Source organism: Macrobrachium rosenbergii, chromosome 11 (assembly GCF_040412425.1).
Source record: "Macrobrachium rosenbergii isolate ZJJX-2024 chromosome 11, ASM4041242v1, whole genome shotgun sequence".
Lineage (NCBI taxonomy): Eukaryota > Metazoa > Arthropoda > Malacostraca > Decapoda > Palaemonidae > Macrobrachium > Macrobrachium rosenbergii.
In genome coordinates this window covers 11,395,652-11,413,866 of record NC_089751.1, presented here as the reverse complement: position 1 = coordinate 11,413,866, position 18,215 = coordinate 11,395,652, and the positions used below count along the sequence as shown (strand labels likewise).

Sequence of the window (18,215 nt, the reverse complement as noted above, 5' to 3'; positions counted from 1 at the left end):
AAGCGAAGACGCAATGCATTACTCCCCTAATACAATTCTCCATGCATTTTAATAATTTTCTTGCATTTTTATCTATTAATTTAGTTTCTTTTTATTTTTCAATAAGTGATTTCTTCTTTTCTTTCTAATGAACATTATATTCTTTGGAAGCTTAAATTTCAAGTCAATGACCCTTGTGGGCTTGTTCCATATGAATAGGGTTCATCTTCTGAATAATAAGCCTTGCTCATAAACATAGTCTTCATCCTTTTTTTTCTGATGATCAGCATTAGAATGAATATGATATCATTGTCAATCAATTTCAAAGAGAAAGGCGATAGTTTGGTCAGTCTAAAAATTGAAAATATGCGCGTTCTTTCCACGAGTGTAGAAACAATTGCCAAATAAAGAATTAATAATCGCCATAATCTTCCGTAGGAAATCGACTTCGCCCTGGGTCCCTTCGGTGTGAGCGGAGACCGAGCAGCTGTGGTGGACTTCAGCTCTCCGCTGTTCGTCGATAAGCAAATCATCAGTTACAGTCGACCGAAACTGGAACCTGATCTTCTGGGTTTCATCAGGCCTTTTGATACCTTGGTTAGTTTAAACGGTCTCTTATGGTTTCAGTTCCTTCCAAAAACAGTCGAGACACACACATGCACACACACACACACACAAAATGCTTAAGGCAGTTTACCTGTTGGCGCTGCCCTACATTTTTTTATTTCTAGAGAGCGAGTTGAATGGTCTTATCTAAGAATGTCACTGAGCAAGTTTTCCCTTGCACTTTGACCTATGAGCTTTATTGAACTCTGCCGAAAGATTAATAGGGGAATTGCACCTCGTGACAGGATTACAGTGTTGGGGGGCGGGGGGCATATCTTGAATGTTGCCGTTCTGCGATATACAGCTCAAAATGAGTTTTTCCTTTTTATTCTCCTTCATATATCCAGTTTTGGTTATGTGCTCATTAACTGAGCTTTTACAGTAATTATTAATTTCTTTCTATGGAAATCATTTGATATCTGCAATAAGCACAAAAGACAACGAGACAACTGAAAGCAGTAATAAACGGAAGAACTTTGTCACATATTTGCTATGATAGGCACAGGATTCAATATGAACGGTCGAGGGGATAGCCGAGGGCTAGCACTATACAAAGAGAAAGCCAGCTGAATCACTTGCAAGCAAATGAATGGAATATCTAACAAGTGTCCAAAGCACCAAGAGGAAAATGTATTGATGTCCGAAAGACCATGCGGAAAAAATATAACAATGTAACCGCACAATGGGACATATAATAGACAAATGAGGAAACTTTTAAGAAATTTTAAATAAAGCAACACTCTAGAACATTGGGAAAATATTATAGGTTACGCATATAAATGTAGCTTATTAAACAGCATTGGATTATATTTAGACTGAGATTTAAACAATAACACACGAAGATTCAAAACTTAAAAAAAAAACAAACGTTTAGATAAAAAACAAGAACGTGTAATATTAAGATTATTCAAGTCAAAAAGCGCTGATGTTCCGAATTGGCTGCGTATACAGTTCAGTGTATGCAATAAAAAAATATACAGTATGCATGCGGACAGTTCGACAACTCAGCACCGAATTTTGGCAAAAAAAAAAAAAAAAAAAAAAAAAAAAAAAAAAAAAAATTGTTAATAATTGTGTAAGTACTGGCTGTAAACTACTATAGTTGTACTCAAACAGCACATTCCCTCAACGTAATCTAATGTAAAACTCTGCAAAACTGTGAGAAATCATCATTCTTAACACAATATGCAAATCATGAAACCAAAATCTACAGATTTAAAACTCGAAACCTAAAGAGTCACGAAAAAACTTTTGCCGATAATCAAATACTGCATATTTCAATAAAGTATTTTAAACGCTATAAATAAACACTTAATCCAAAGGCAAAAGCAATCACTTTTGGCAAATGAAAAATCAAGAAAAATCTATAACCGAGACTATAAATCGTAAGCAATAACAAGCTCAATCCATACACGTAAGCTTAAACTTACTAAAAATTTACTTCATTTAATCAACTTCTACAGTAGATTCACAGCAACATCACAGCAGGGAAAAAGTCCCAAGCCCTTACCAAATTATGCCGACTGGAATGACGATAATTCCTGAGAAAATACTGGCAGGCCACATCTTTGGACGGTATCCATTTAGCGACTTATCACGTAATATTTACTTGCAGGCAACTTAAAAACTCTAGTAATACTCGCGTGCAAATCAAACCAGTTAATCAAGATTAACGCATTCTTGACATACGTAATGTAAGGTCTGCATGTTTCACAAAAGTTCGATACTCATTTCAGCAACGAATTCGTTCACTATAAAATAAGGCACTATCTTAAAAAATTTTTTAGTTAATATCCAGTAGAATAATAAAGCTAAAATGGCCGTTTCACCATCATTGCACACAACTGCGACCACCGACTATCCAGCATTTATAAAGGTGGCGTGGAAAAACTTCTTTGGGTACATAACTGCCTAATGGGCAATTAGCGCGAGAACCCTCTTTCCTGCGATAATGAAGCTTTGTTTACCCAGCGAAAGTTTTTTCAATACATGAGAATGTGTTTGTGGCCCGATGGACGTTGTTCAAGTGAACTACAAATAAACAAAGGAGAAAATTCAAAATCAGATTAGACGTCGTATGACCAACTTAATCGGTACGAGATTCGGTATGTTTTTTTTTTTTTTCAGGAACATCTAAATAGTTTCAGGTTTTTATCAGGAATCGCCCAGATGACGAGCTGCCAAGAGGGTGCCAAATATTGCCAATTAAAGCCGCAAAACAACAAAACAGTAAAATTCACTACAACCCCAAATCTTCGGAATAAAATCACATTCAAAATATACCAAAGGGTCACTATGGGACTTACCTCAAACTGAATGAAAATACTAATTTTCTGCTAATACGGTAACCAGCTGTCTGGCTGCCTGTCTCCGCTCCGATACACACTGTGAGCACTCAGCTGAGACTAGTGAACTTTACTACCAGTTTAGTCGGGACGGCCAGCGAAATATTTAGATTAATAATAAAAGTTCCTGAAGAACTTCGTCATCCGCCTAGCACAAACGATAAGGGGGAACTGTTTCTTGCCTGAGAATAATAGTCGTATTACGGCAATGGTTTTTCCTCCTTTATCTTTAAAGGCTAAGAAGTTGTTTCAGATACCGAGTAGGAGTACCAAGTTTAGCTAACAGTTCTTACTATCAGTTAACTGTACATGATCACGAGAAGCAAAATTATTTGAACAAATAATGAATAAATGTCGGAACTGTTAAAAGGAATTTGTTACTGAAGAAATATGAAGTGAAGAATGAAAAATGATAGTGTACTTAGTTTTCAATGTATGCTGGGTAAAATCCCTCCACCGGAATTTGAAGAAGACTGTGGACTGAGTCGCCATGATCCCCATTGTCAGGAAGACAGGAACTTCACGAGTGCTTGCCCACTAGTTATCATTTGCTACTACTATTACTACTACTACTACTAGTAGTAGTAGTAGTAGTACGACTACTATCAGAGTTAAGATTTTAATTGGGTAGCCTGGTTAATGTATATTCTATGTTATTATTAAAATTCTCTTTCATTTCTTTATTTCTTAGCTAGAAAGAATTTTTTGTAAAATTTTGTAATCAAATATATCACTCTTCTCTAAAAACAGTTTTCCTGTTGACCCCTTACGCAAGAATGGAAAATCTTTGCGTCTTTCATTATGCGAATTGCTGGCTGCCGTGAAACCAGCTCTATTCCCGTAGTGACGACTTTCTTTAGTCAATGCTCACATGGTTGGGTTGCCAATAAGGAAATAGCCATTTGCCATATCTAAAAATGAACATCAATAATTTCCAAAAAACGAACGTCTAATCCAAGCATTATATGCTATGAAACAACAATGTTTTCTTCCCTCGCCAATTATTATTATTATTTTTTTTTTAGATAGCTACGTTTCACTATCACAATGACTGCATAATACGTATTTCCTTCACCACTTGCCCATAAACATTATTTTTTATGACAGATGTGGCTTTTGATATTTTTGGCCTTCGTCTTCGTCGTCCTCTCGGCTTGTGGCATTCTTCTGGCTCGGAAACTTCTCGGGCGTCGAGAGGAAAACCGAGAATTTCGTCACCCATCGGAGGAAGATTTATCAGAGATGCCTATCCTCTACATAACCTGGATCTACGGGATTCTTCTCGGCCAATGTACTTCTCATTTTATTCTTGTTTCATTTTTTGTGCTTTGAATGTTTGTAGTTTGTTGGGGAAATTATCGTAAGTTTAAAAAGTCACGAAATTCCTAGTTTCATCTTCCAAGTCAATAGGACAAACTTGAAGTAACACGATGAATATGAAAGTGCTATGAAGTAGCAAGTCGTGAAGTGTGTTTATGACTGAGGCTGTTCACAGAAACCTTACTTTTTTCACAATATTCCTCTCCTAAAGACAAAGCAATCTTTCATGTGCTTCTAAATGATATGCTATATCTGAGAGGGTGCTTAAATCATTGATAGTAACGCTTAGGAAATGTCCTTTTATCATGGGTAACGTCTATCCCAAAATCAATGATTTGAAACTGAGCGACTAAAAGCACCATTTCCCGTCTTTAATGCAAGCTGATACGAAAGTGATCGATTTTCAGTGCCAAGCCACTAAACTTTGAATGTTACTGTAATGAATTTATTTGTCCCTTTCGACTGCGTCGATGTCCAATGTGCATTTAAAGCTTTAAACGCATCTTACCTGTTTAAGATTATTCTCCTCCCATATATTCATCCTCGGTTTATAAGATTGTTGGTATAATACTGTTATTTACAGACCAAAATAGAAAAACTTGTGGAAGTGGTGTATGGTGCTTTTTAAGTATCGTTGCAGTTTGTCTTCCGCATTCAGGAATCCACCGCTGTCATACAGAGCAGCAATACCAGACACAAATCAAACTGTGCTTAGCACTAAAGTACAGCATTCAAAAGATAACGAACGGCGTCTTGGGTTGATGAGATTGTGTGAAACACGTTATTTCTAGTATTCGTTTACGCTGATGTTACGATTTGCACGTTTGGAGTACCATCACTAGACCATGAAGTCTATCAATGGTAGGCTACTTGATGGATCGTCCAGTAATCTGAGTTTTGACAAGCAGTGAATAGAGTGGCTATTTGTTCTATGAATGTGACGCATTTACAGCATATGCATAGTCCTTTTTATTTCTTTTATTTTCTGAGATACTTTTTATCAGTTTACCATTTCAGTTCAGAACGTTTAGCTAAGCTCTACAAATATTAACCATCCCATTACTCAATACGACATAGTCACGCAATACCAGGTACCACGGGCATTATTATTCATATATTTACTTTTGTCTGTTCCTTTCATAGCCTTCACCGTCCTCAATAAGAACAATACTACATGGATATTAGTGGGCATTTGGTTAGTGGCTACCTTCATCATAGGTACTGTCTACAAAAGCAACCTTAAGGCAATGCTGATCATCCCTAAGGTACGTTAAGTGTAAAAAGACGCAACAGATATGAGGAAGACGTGTTCTTCAGTTTCAAGTTCTTATTGTTGTTCTTTTATTTTATTTCTTAACCAATTTAGAGATACCATTCAGATCATGACTAATATGTTGACTTATCATTGGTTATTTATTGATACCCTGGTAGCATTTAATATTTGCCATACAATTTCAAAAGACTAGCTTGAGCTCTTTGAATTTTGTTCGTGCAGAAATAGCTTGCAAACATTCTGTAGAAGGAAAGTTAATTAAACATTGGTAAGATATTCACGATGTTGTCGTGCCTTAGATTTTATGTAATCGTGGAAGTTAAACAGTGGGATGAAGATATGGTTTGCCAAGTAATCAGTGAAATTACTTCAGTTTGTTAACTATTTTTGTATGCATCCGTAAATTTACAATTGCAATTATTTAAAGCCCTGTTATCATTTGGGGTTTTACTTGGTCATTTTCTCCGGAACATACATCACAGACACTTGAAGATAGTCCGTACCTTTACTATTGTTTTCACATTTAACCCATTGTAATAATTTCATACCACTTCACTGGTCCTGCCGAATCAAAGCCACACGTCATTCAAAATAATTTAGTATGAATTGGTATTATACGTAATTTTTGACTTCATTCCTATTTCGAGCTTTGTTTTCGTAACACTAACAGTGTAGTAGGCTGTACCACATAGTTGTGCAAGAGATATATAGTGATAACAATATTACCTTATGGCAACAAACGATCATTATTATAGGGACTTATTTCTTAACAACTGACACAGTTTTCGTTAACTTTTTTCCTGTTACTGTTATTATCATTTACAGGTCAATATCCCTTTCAATAATTTAGAAGAGTTGGTAAACCAAAATGACGTCCCCTTTATACTGATGGGAGGATCCCTCGTCCACACTACTTTCATGGTAAGGGTCGCATCTTTTGTCACTGTTGTCACTCGAATGCTTGTATTAGAGCAGGAGCACGGGGCTGAGAACGATTTTAGCATTTGAATAACTGCCATGGCACCAATAAGATGGGTAGTAGACATCCCACAGGTTGGGGCAGGCAAATATGTCTGATTTGCTTGCTGAGCTAGAGAAAACGTTTGGGATGAGATACAATCACATCACAAACGCTTTCTCTAGCTCAGCAAGCAAATCAGACATATTTGTCTTCCTCAAAGTACCGTCCATATGAGCAACTGAGAAGGGAACTGAAGCTAATTCATATGATATTACCTCTCCTAAGTTAAAATCTCTAGATTTGGCTGAAATGACAAGTCGACCAAACAAGTTTCTGTCTTCATTGATAGAAGCTTTTCTTTTGCTGTTTGAACCTTTGCTCTTTTCGACAATTTAACAAAGATTTTTACTTTTAGATTAGGTAAGGGATCCCAAAATTTCTTCTCGTTGGTGTTGAGCCTTTGCTCAACAAGGGTAGTCATCTGCAATTTTCCCAATTCATAGGTTTTCAGAAGTGGAGCAGCATCATCTGCGGGCATCACCACATCTGTAGCAAAATTGATTAGAGGTGCAATATCTTCAGCAATCATAATTGTAAGAGAACATAATATACCTATGAAATGTCAATTGGTCGTTTTCGCATGAGATTTGACCCCAAATCTGGTAAAAGGATATGACAACACGAAAAAAAGGTACGAAAATATTACTAATTATTTAAGAAAAAGTTGCCATTTTACCAGGTAAGCTCCCCCTAACTCTAAAATTTTAACAACCATGGGTCGCATCTCTCCCATACAGAATGGACCGTAGCAAAAGAGTGATGCCACAATTTAAGTGTACTAACTACCTAGCGGTGCTTGGAGGGTCCATACTAACCATCCATAGCATTAGACCTTGTACGTAGTACCAGTTGAACGAACTCATTTTTTTTTTTTTGGGGGGGGGGGCCCGTACAAGAATTACCTCCTGCTCTACATGCAATTAGAGAAGAGAACGGATTGTGATCTTCTTGTTTCATCATTCACCATCAAACATTTGTCGTATCTCTCTTGAACTAGAACATATAGGCTACCTTGAAGAATTTGGTGCCATTTGGCCACATGGCATTGATATTAAAGCGAAATTAGTTGACGCAGGAATGAATAAATCCTTTTTGTTTTTACTTTGTGTTAAAAACTTGAGGATATAATGGGACTTGGAAGTGGCACTAATCATTATGCATATCCACATGAATGGTTTTACAGTAGATACAGTTCAATCAACGCCAAAAGCAAATATTCTTCCTCGACTGAGATTTATCGAACTGTCGGCAGTGCAACTACAGTAGATTACCATAGTCCTAAATTATTGCTTCAACCATAATATTTTAACCTGAAACTGTACAGGAAGCCGAACCGGGATCACTGTTCGCAAGGGCATACGAAAAATCCTCGGGCGTCACATGGACTTACAACGAAGGTCTCAGGAAAATCTTGTACGAACACTTTGCTATCATCGTGGACTACACGACCGTCATGAATATCTTGCATAGTTTCTTTTCAAAGGTAAAGTATCTCCAAGTCATTGCATTATATGCATAATGAGGCATAAAACTGTATCTTCAGTTTCTATTAGATATTTAGAGAACACTTCATAGTTGCTGGAGCAGTTCTGATAACTCAGTTATACAGTTTTAGGAAAACTCCAGCCACACATATCGGTTAGTGTTCAGCAAAACTGCAATGCGTACAAGCAAGCTGATAATATCAACTAAATTACTTGAAACTTGGAAGCCCCCTTATCATAAGTGCACTAGAATTCGGCTTGAACTTGATTGAAACGAAATATTTGAAAGTAAGGGAGGGGGCGAATTTGTGGGCGCCTAGGAATTATTGTTTCTCTGTCATGAGCCTCTTGTGTGCCAACATCACAGCTCTTTCTTTGAAAAAGTCAGAAGCATTCAAGGTCAAAATCTTGAGAAGAATAAGAAAAAATTACTCTTTAATAACAGTTAAACTATTCAACTGAAGGAAATCTCCTGATTAAGGGGGAGGGGGAGAGTTCCTATGCAAGGTCAGCCTCTAGTGCAGTATATTCACTATACAGTATTTAGTAATATACTGGAGACTGATATGTATATTTTTTAATTTCTTAAAAATGCAGTAAGAACTGACTTATCCAGATAAATACGATTAATTGACCACTTTATTGTATTATTCCTAATGAAAAACATCATAACACTTTATCCATATAAATGCAATTAATTGACCACTTTATTGAATTATTCTTGATAAAAAAAAGGCATAACAATCGTCAAGTTGCAATTCTTGTGTGAGAAATATATTTCAGTCCAAAATGTTTATAGTCTATGCTTTATTTATCGTTACTCAAAAAGGAAATGGTCCATGATTTTTTTGGGGGGATGGTGGTCCACAAACCAAAAACGAGCTGAGGAACCAATGCCCTAGTAGATTCTTATTTTTTCGTTCGCACTTTGAGTTTTTATAATTTGTGATTCTAATTTAAAACCGACTAGTTTTCAGAACTAGATCGAGGCAAATTCCAAATTGTCTGTCCTATTCTATTTTCTCCTCTCTTTCAAGACGACTAAATGTCCTCTGTGGATGACCAAGGAAGGAATCATGAGTTACATGCTGAGCGTCAGTTTTCCCAAACATTCTTCTCTGAAAGACAGGTTTGACCCAGTGTGAGTAACGTATTCATTCCTTTAGTTTACTGAGGTGACTTATCGTGTATGTATCATTTTGATTATTCTTGGAAAAGGACTGCCTTCAACAGGCAGATATCTGAAGAAAGTGGCTGTTTTGATTATTAATGAGAAAGGGCTGATTTGATAACAGTAATAAGAACGACCTTTGGAGCAGTTAAATTTTTTCAGTAAGAAAAAAGTATAAAGATAGTAACGGTGATATCCACTGAAGTCTAGCTGTCGTTTTTCCATTATCTAAACCGTTTATGGTGCTAGAACTGTCAAGATGATGACGGTATAGAAATCATTAATAATGGTAAACAGTAACAGCATTGTTTTTCTCCATGAACTATAGTATAATCCGTCTGCGAGAAGGAGGCATTTTGGATTATTTGCTTAAGCAAGAAACCGCCAATGCCACCTACTGTCTGCTGCCACCGGGATCAGAAGCCCCTGAAAATAATGCTCTCCAGGTGCAGGACATGTACGGAGTCTTCTCGCTCTTTCTCGTTGGTAAGTTTTACGAATACAAACCTTATTCTACTCCGCACCCCTCTCTCTCTCTCTCTCTCTCTCTCTCTCTCTCTCTCTCCAACAAACTAAAACTGCCCACGTAGTTTCTCAGTGTCTTCTTTTTCTTATATATAAAGGCAAATACCACGAAGGAAAGTGAAACAACGGAGTGGTGCTAGGCTTTTTGACACAACTGGCATTTACTAGCAGACTAAAGAAAAATATAAAAATAAGTTTACAAGAAAGGTCATATAAATGACAGATGACATACAGATAGCCCATGAGGATGGGGATTATAAGGGACACAGATGCACCTGGAATCCAACACAGTTGAAGAATTAGTGGTCCTACCAAAACAAGGGTAAATCTATGAGAGGTTTTACAAAAGATTAGGCCCAACTGCTTGGAAGTGGGGAGGAGTCAATTAAAGGATTATACAGGGGAAAACACTGACCAACAAAAATGACCTTGGAATGAATAAGCTGATTACATATGTGTATAAAAGTACAACACTTAATATATTTTCCTTTTGGTAAACAATAACAATTTTTGCAAAATGAACAGTTAAAAAAAACTATTAAACATACAAATATACAGAAAATATATAAGGTAATTAATTAGTAATTAAGTCAGTGATTTTGTCTTTAAGGTCATCCTTGAGCATTTTACTAATACAGGGGTCCAAATAATACATGCCAGGGGTAAGGTTAAAATTACAACTGGAAGTAAGCTTTATAATAGCAGATTCTAAAAGATTTCATGAAGGGAAATCTTTTGATCTGGCAATCACAGAACTGCCAGTGCAATTTATCCTGTGAGAATTTTCACTTAAATGAATGATTATTGCACTGGATGTTTGCCCAGTTTTCACAGAATATTTATGCTGTTTAATTTTCACTTTTAAAACTTTACTTGACTGACCAATAAAAAAAAGAACAGTCCAAGCATGGAATTTTATATATTATGTTGTTGCTTTCCTTAGGGCTATTTTTTATTAACATTCCTTTTAGTGTGATATTATAAAAAAAAAAAAAAACCAGGTTGACGTTAAAAGATTTTAACAATGATTTTATGGTTTCAAAACCACTAAATAAGGCAAGCTAAGAATGTTCTTAGGGATTTCTATCTCCATGCTACTTTCACTATAAAACTTTTCGAGGGCTTAATTATAGCAAATATTTAGTATATGTGAAGGGTAACATAAACCTGTCCCTATTTTTTTTTTTTTTTTTACTCGATTTCTTGATCCAAATACTGGGAACTGACGATTCGCATTGCTCGTAAAAACAGAAGAAAAAATGGATATTTTGATATTAAACTATCATGAATTACCTCTACCCGTAAAAATATTTGATATAGCAATGGGCAACCCTTTATCCCCACTCCTCTCAAACTTGTATATGGAATTTTTTGAAAAACGATATTCAATGTGATTCATACTCCTTTAAAGTGGTATAGATATGCTGACAATATTTTAGCTCTTTTGCCTGCTGGTATTTATGTAAATGGTTTGCTCTCTAATTTGAATAGCCAGGTACCATCCATTAAATTTACTTTAGAATTAGAAAAAAGAAAATTGCCTTCCTTTCTTAGATGGTTTAAGACACAGGGAACCATTTCAATGCAAATTCAGTATTTACAGGAAACCAACCAACAACTTAACTTATGTCCATTTCTATTCAGGCCACCATCTTAATATCAAAATATCCATTTTTCCTTCTATGTTGTTATGAGCATTGCACATTGTCTGTCCCCAGTATTTGGATCAAGAAATCGAATACATAAGAAAAATAAGGACTGATTTATGTTACCCTTCACATATATACTAAACATTTATAATAAAGCCCACAGAAAGTTTTATAGTGAAAGTAACATGGAGAAAGAAACTCCTAAGAACATGCCTTATGTTAGTGGTTTTGAAACCATAAAATCAATGTTAAAATCTTTTAACATCAACCTAGTTTTTTCCTATAATAAGACACTAAAAGGAATGTTAATAATACAACAACCCCCTAAGGAAAGCAGCATGCTTGGACTGTCCTTTTTATATTGGTCAGTCAAGTAAAGATTTAGAAGTGAGAATTAAACAGCATAAGTATTGTGCCAAAACTGAGCAACCATCCAATGCAATATTCATTCATTTAAGTGAAAATTCTCACAGGATAAATTGCACTGGCATTTCAGTGATTGCCAGATCGAAAGATTTCTCTTCATGAAATCTTTTAGAATTTGCTGTTATACAGCTTACTTCCAGTTGTAATTTTAACCTTACCCCTGGCATGTATTATTTGGACCCCTGTATTAGTAAAACGTTTTGCAAAACCTCTCATAGATTTACCCTTGTTTTGGTAGGACCACTAATTCTTCAACTTTGCTGGATTCCATGTGCATCTGTTTCCTTTATAATCCCATTCTCATGGGATATCTGTATGTCATCTGTCATTTATATGACCCTTCATGTAAACTTATTTTTATATTTTTCTTTAGTCTGCTAGTAAAGGACCATTGTGTCGACTGGCCTAGCACCACTCTGTTGTTTCACTTTCCTTCGTGGCATTTGCCTGTGTTTATATATTCATCACATTTCATATTTTCGTGAATCAGTTATACACACACACACACACACACACACACACACACACACACACACACACACACACACACACACACACACACACATATATATATATATATATATATATATATATATATATATATATATATATATATATATACATATAATATACATAATTTCTAATCATACCACCAAAAAATGTTAAACGTGGTCCCCATGGCTTTTGAACTTACGACATCCTAGTCACTCAATATTTACGTGCTGCATGCTGAATTCAAGATCCTTCATCAAACTTCTTTGTAATGCAAAGTTATGCGAAAAAGAAGATGACTTCAACTTACAAACTGTTTTCATAGCTTACAGGTCCAAATTTTTCTGACGATAAACAGGTCGTCTGGACTTAGTGTATATAGCCATACCTTGACCATGTGGGATGTTACAACGATGAATAGAATCAGGGCCATCAAAACCCGGGATTAAAAACTCAACTTTTGATTTGCTACTACTTATAAGAGTCTCAGATAAAAACATCAAATTCTAGATAAGGGTACAACTTTGGGGATCAAGAAAATTTGACCTTTAGCCCCGAATATTTGAGTGAAGTACTTTGCAATTTTTCTCATTGTAATGCGTAACAGGCTCAGGGTTCAGCTAAATGTCTCTCGAAAGAATTAAAATTAACAGCATAAAATCAGTATCAAAACTAATAAATAGACTCATAACAACAGTAACATTGTAAAAATCAACAGAACAATAAACAAAAATACCATCAACAACAACAGCATTTACATTATTTACACAAATTCTGGTAAGAGTATAAATCAACGTCATTAAAGAAAGAAAAAAAAAAGCCAGAAGCAACTGGTCGGCGAGGTCGGCACACCTTGTAACTTTGTAAGGCAAAAGAAATCTACCAGGTTTGCCATGACAACTGGTGGAGGACAGTCAGGATGGATTTAGAAATAAAACACTCAGGAGGAAAATATTAGGTAAAGACAAAGGCACTTTCCTGATAATCCACCAAGCAAATTTTACTTTCTCATCAGCGTGCCTTACGTACTTTCCGAAAAAAAACAGGAAAGTGAACGAAAAAGAGGATAAATGCCTGATTTTACCCTCAGGCAAGTACAATGGCTATGGCACAGTCCAAAGGGCTTTCTTTCTCGCAACATCCCCTATGCCATGTTGATATGGTTTTATTTAAAGGAGGTAAGAAAACTGTTAGCAAGGATGACGGTTTTATTCTTTCCAATTCACCATTCTTTGTCCTTCCGTCTTTCTGTTTTAAGATAGATAAGGAAGTGAGTCTAAATCAGTTTTAGTAATTCAGCTTCAGCATGAGAGAATTTCGCATACATCTTTAAGTCAATTATTCTTTTTGTCTCTTATGACTTTGTAGATTCAATTCCTTAAATATGATATGTGCTACTCTCAAAAGTTGTGTCGTGATTAGGAATGTGACGTCACCAAACAAAGGCACCTATTTTTAGGCTGTTGATGAACTGTGCAGGAGAATCTGAACCCTCTAACATTGAGTTATACCTCCGCAGTTATGCCTGTGCAGGCAAAACTGAGTCTGAACGGTAGTGGCTTCCGTTTTGCCTGCACAGGTAGGCTATAACAGAACGATAGTGGCGGCCTTTATTTTATGAAGTCTGTTGCTTTCTTATGAGAGTTTAATCCATGAGTCCCATGACAGACTGACAGTGTTCATTTGGAATTCACACTTCAGACCAAGGAGAGGCATAATCAGGTACAATCTTCAAGAAGTGCAGTATACATGTCAATATTCACTTAATGTAAGATCATGTATTCAACACGAATTTGATCAGCAAAAAGAAAAAAAAACACCAATGGTACACAAGAGCATCAGCGTTGCCAGTGGCACCCAACCATACTCCAAGTTACCCTTGTGTCTGGGAAAACGTAAGTCAGTTGATACTTGGGTCTATTTGAATGTTTGAGGAGAGCATACAAGCAGTGCACATTGTTTGTCAGACTTCAGTCATTCCTTTGATGTTACTTTTACTTTTCAGAATGTGGTTAAAACTGTACTTTAAACCATTATTGCATTTGGGGCTTGAAAATATGGTAAAACTACAGAACAGCTCGCATGAACTATGACCTTGGAAATTGTTTTTTCTTATACTTTTAGCGTAGCTGATGGTGGTGGTGGTGTTTATTTACCGGTCAATTATTATTAACCTCATATCTCCCCAAAATGGTTGGGGACCGTTTGGGAACGCTAGTTTTGGAGTGGGGGAAATCGTTGGGAGAAAGACCGGACAGCCATGTTGTTATGCAACTCACGCGTGCGCTGGCCATTAGGGAGCCATATGCCCAAGAAGGGCTTGGCAAGGGAAAACTGCTTTAAAAAAGAACTATACTAACCTGACATACCCTAACCTAATCCAACCTAGCAGGCCGTCTTGCTTAGCCGAGGGGTAGAGCCTCCCCTGACCCCCCGGTGAAGGAAACTCCACTTTTTACCAAAAGCACCCCCATAACACTGCGCATGCGCGAGCGAGATAGCATTCCAGGATGCCCAGCATACAGTAACTATCAGTTCTGAGGTTAATTACGGTATTTACCTTAATCTCACCCGACTTCCAAAAAATAACGGTAAATTCTTGAAAAGCAACCAAAATACTATAGGAAAAATCAATTTTCAAAGTAGCACCCCATGCAGAGCTGTTCCCTAGTTCTACAAATAATACAATATTCCTGTATTGTAATGTGTTCTTTCAATGTCTGATTATTTTTAGTAAATGACCCAACCCCATATTTTAGTAAATGACATAACCCCATTCCAATTTTTTAGTAAATGCCCTAACCCCATTCCATTTTTTTAGTAAATGCCCTAACCCCATTCCATTTTTTTAGTAAATGACCTAACCCCATAACATTTTTGGTAATTCTATATATTAGCTCCATGCCTTTTTTACCTTTTCAACTGGTTTTTTCTACACCTTAAGGTGTTCTGATACTGGCAGTGCATCTGTTTGTTGTCAGCCAAATGGAATGTCCCTTCGCCGTGTTTAGTACTGGCCCGGGGTTGGATTGGGTACCCATGCGTTAACAAGTTATTGCACTTGCTGGACGGGATATAAACCGTTCGAAACAGACGTACCCATGCTCTGCCTTGTGAAGGTCGCGTATGAAAACCCCTTGTTGGATGGACTTCAGGGGTTAATTACAGGTTAATTACACTCGAGTCCCAAAAATTAAAGGTAAATTCATAATTAGCCACCAAAAAACTGTAGAAAAAGTTAAGTTAGAAGGCAGTCGCCGCCACGGAGCTACTTTATAGTTCTCCCCCATTTTTTTAGTAAACGACCTAACCCCAGTCCATATTTTAGTAAATGCCCTAACCTCATTCCATTATTTTAGTAAATGACCTAACTGCATTCCATTTTTTAGTAAGTAACCTAACCTCATTCCATTTTTTTAGTAAATGACTTGACCCCATTCCATTTTTTTAGTAAATGATCTAACCCCATTCCATTTTTTTAGTAAATGACCTAACCCCAGGTCTATGAAAAAATCACTGACCTAACCTAGGGTAGTAGGTCCTTACCCAAGTGCATGATAGGGTAGCCAATTAGCCTCCTTTACATTCTCAGAGTCAGAACTCTGTTGCTCTTCCTTGATTTTATGGTCAATCTGATTGCCAGGTGTAGGTGCAGTCTTATACAGGATCACAGCGCAAGCGCTTTCTTAACTGACACCTACAGTTTTCATAAGTGTGCCCACCACACTTGGACCAGTTACAAAACTTAGGTGATGCAGACCAAGTTTTACTATTGGACATGGGCAGTTTTGTTTGGATGTCCAGGACCAGATTTCTTTGTGACATTCCAGACCGAGCTCTTGTCAGTTCTAGGGGACATAGGTTTTACCTGCACCAGGCATAAGCATCCTGGATTTCAAGGAGCCTCAGTACATCTTTCCAAGTACTCGGTCGACCAGCATCAGTCTTCAAGAGGGCCAAGTCCCTCTCAAGAGTCTCACGTGCCCCAGCAGGTACTTTTTCAGGTCTACAAGGTTTCCAGGTTGATGGCAAAAACCTTTTAAGACTCCCAGGAGACATATTAGCATCAAGGTAATGGTTGCTTTGTCCAGAAGCCACATGATGCTTTGCCTTGTTATGGGAGGACTTCAGGTGGAACTTCATCTTTCTGTACCTTGTTCCAGGACTGCCATATGCCTCAGACCTCCTTCATCTCCCCAGTCAAGAGATGTGCGAATTCTGTGGTCCATCAGTCTTTGTGGCATTTTGAGTACTGGGTCTCACAGTAGGCCTTAGACACAGGCAGGAACTTACTGAAGGATCAGCCAGAATCAAGGATAACTCTGAGGCCTGGGACACATTGCTTGTGTAACAGTTTCACTTCCTCCTCATTGAACTGTTACTTCCTGATGACAAAGGCGATGTGGAGGAGTGGCTAGATACATTATCAGACATATCATCCAGTGTAGCCTTGATGTCGAGTCTCTATTCACAAATATTCCTGTTGAAGAGACCATTGACATTATTATGTGTAAATTATTTCCAGATCCTAGTACAGGGAACCCCCTGTATTCACGGGGGATGCTTCCCACACACCCCCGCGAATAGGTCAAATCCGCGAATGCTTAAAACCCCTCTAAAAACACTTAGAGCTGCCCATTTTGATAGCTTAAACCAAGAAAAAACCTGTAAAAATGCTTATCCCTGAGTATTTTAATAGTTTTATCACAAAAAGTGCATTTATTCATGAAAATTATATGAAAATACAGTAATTAGTGAATATTTCTCAGTGAAAAATACCGCGAATGGGCGAATTTTTCGCGAAAAATAGTCACTTTCAACTTCCCGTGGACAGTACAGAAAAATTTTTAGAATTTTTTTCTTCCACCAAGTGCATTTGCATATCTTCCTCTTTTCATTGAAGTGTTTTATTCTTAAATTGGCCAACCTTAAAGTTTCCCCGTCTGGGGGTGTGTATAATATATATTTAACCCGTCCCTTAAGGGTTAAGAAATACATACCTGTAATGTGCCTATAGCGAATTGTTCTAATTTTGATGTTATGTAAGCTCAGTTGATTGTTGTATCATCTGTTTTATTCTACTTTATATTCCAATTGCTTGTCTGTCATATATCTTTCTCTTTGAAGTGCACCTGTACAATCTTTACTCTTGTTTTCTTTGCCTGTTGGCAAGTTCCTCCCTTTCACTGCTACTACAGTTTTCCTTGCTAGGTCTATCATTGCTACAGAATCCCCAGTTTATTCTAAGCTAGTTGATTTTGTAGCTTCTTGACTGTATAAGGTTTTACCTTTTGGGAGTGGCATTGAGATTGATTCGTTTGTGGTGGGGAAGTCAGGTGTTGCTGACACTTCTCTCCTCTCGCTTCCTATCCTTTCTCATTTTCTGTGAGGCCTGGTGGTGCTTCATCTTCTTTTGCTCACCTTCATTGTCTTGTCTCAGGTGAGCCATAGCAGTTGTTGTGTTCCTCAGTCCCTCCTTCAGTAGAACCAGATATTTGTTTTGAGGAGTTGCCCGCTGTTGCCCTGACTCCTACTGTGGCTGCAGAGGAGTCTCCTGTTTTCCAGCACTTGCTGAAAGGGTTCAGTTTTCTTTGTCTGTCTCATTCCTTTTACAACCTGGGAGAGAATCATCAAAACTGTCAAGAGGTGTCTATAAAAGACAGTTGATAGGTCTAAACTTGCATACTTTGAATTGTTAACAGTCATTGCTGATATTCAAGAAGCATTTAACTCTAGATCATTAACATTCCATTCATCTGAAAATAATTCAAAGCAATAACTCAGTTGTTTCCTTGAATGCAGTGCTAATTCCCATTTGTTGTTAAGACAACCAAAAGAAGAACAGATGTGGAATCAGCCTTCTCCCTCAGGGGAATCATGTATATCAACCTTATTTGCTAGAGATGAGATTTTTTATCAGTTTA

The 18,215-nt window shown here is 37.1% G+C and overlaps 2 protein-coding genes across 8 annotated transcripts in view; one reads left to right on the top strand and one right to left on the bottom strand.

Annotated features, from left to right (window-relative positions):
* Positions 1–3,104, bottom strand: part of LOC136843138 (uncharacterized) — a 33,549-nt gene extending 30,445 nt beyond the window's left edge. For 2 of the 3 annotated variants that reach the window (XM_067111187.1, XM_067111182.1), the window contains exon 1: positions 2,892–3,103. The gene's annotated coding sequence lies outside the window, so the exon portion shown is untranslated. Of the gene's footprint in view, positions 1–2,891 lie in introns of all 3 variants that reach the window. The other variant, XM_067111179.1, reaches the window with a different exon arrangement.
* The window catches only part of LOC136843140 (glutamate receptor ionotropic, kainate 2-like), a 30,123-nt gene that overhangs the window by 5,715 nt on the left and 6,193 nt on the right, over positions 1–18,215 (top strand). For 2 of the 5 annotated variants that reach the window (XR_010854464.1, XR_010854463.1), the window contains exon 1: positions 13,686–14,186. Coding sequence is in view for 1 of the 5 variants with exons in the window: in XM_067111190.1 (XP_066967291.1) it covers positions 418–576; positions 4,038–4,221; positions 5,394–5,515; positions 6,349–6,444; positions 7,869–8,027; positions 9,066–9,169; positions 9,528–9,685 (982 nt within the window). In the remaining 4 variants the exon portion in view is untranslated. The other 3 variants (XM_067111190.1, XR_010854465.1, XR_010854466.1) reach the window with 3 other exon arrangements.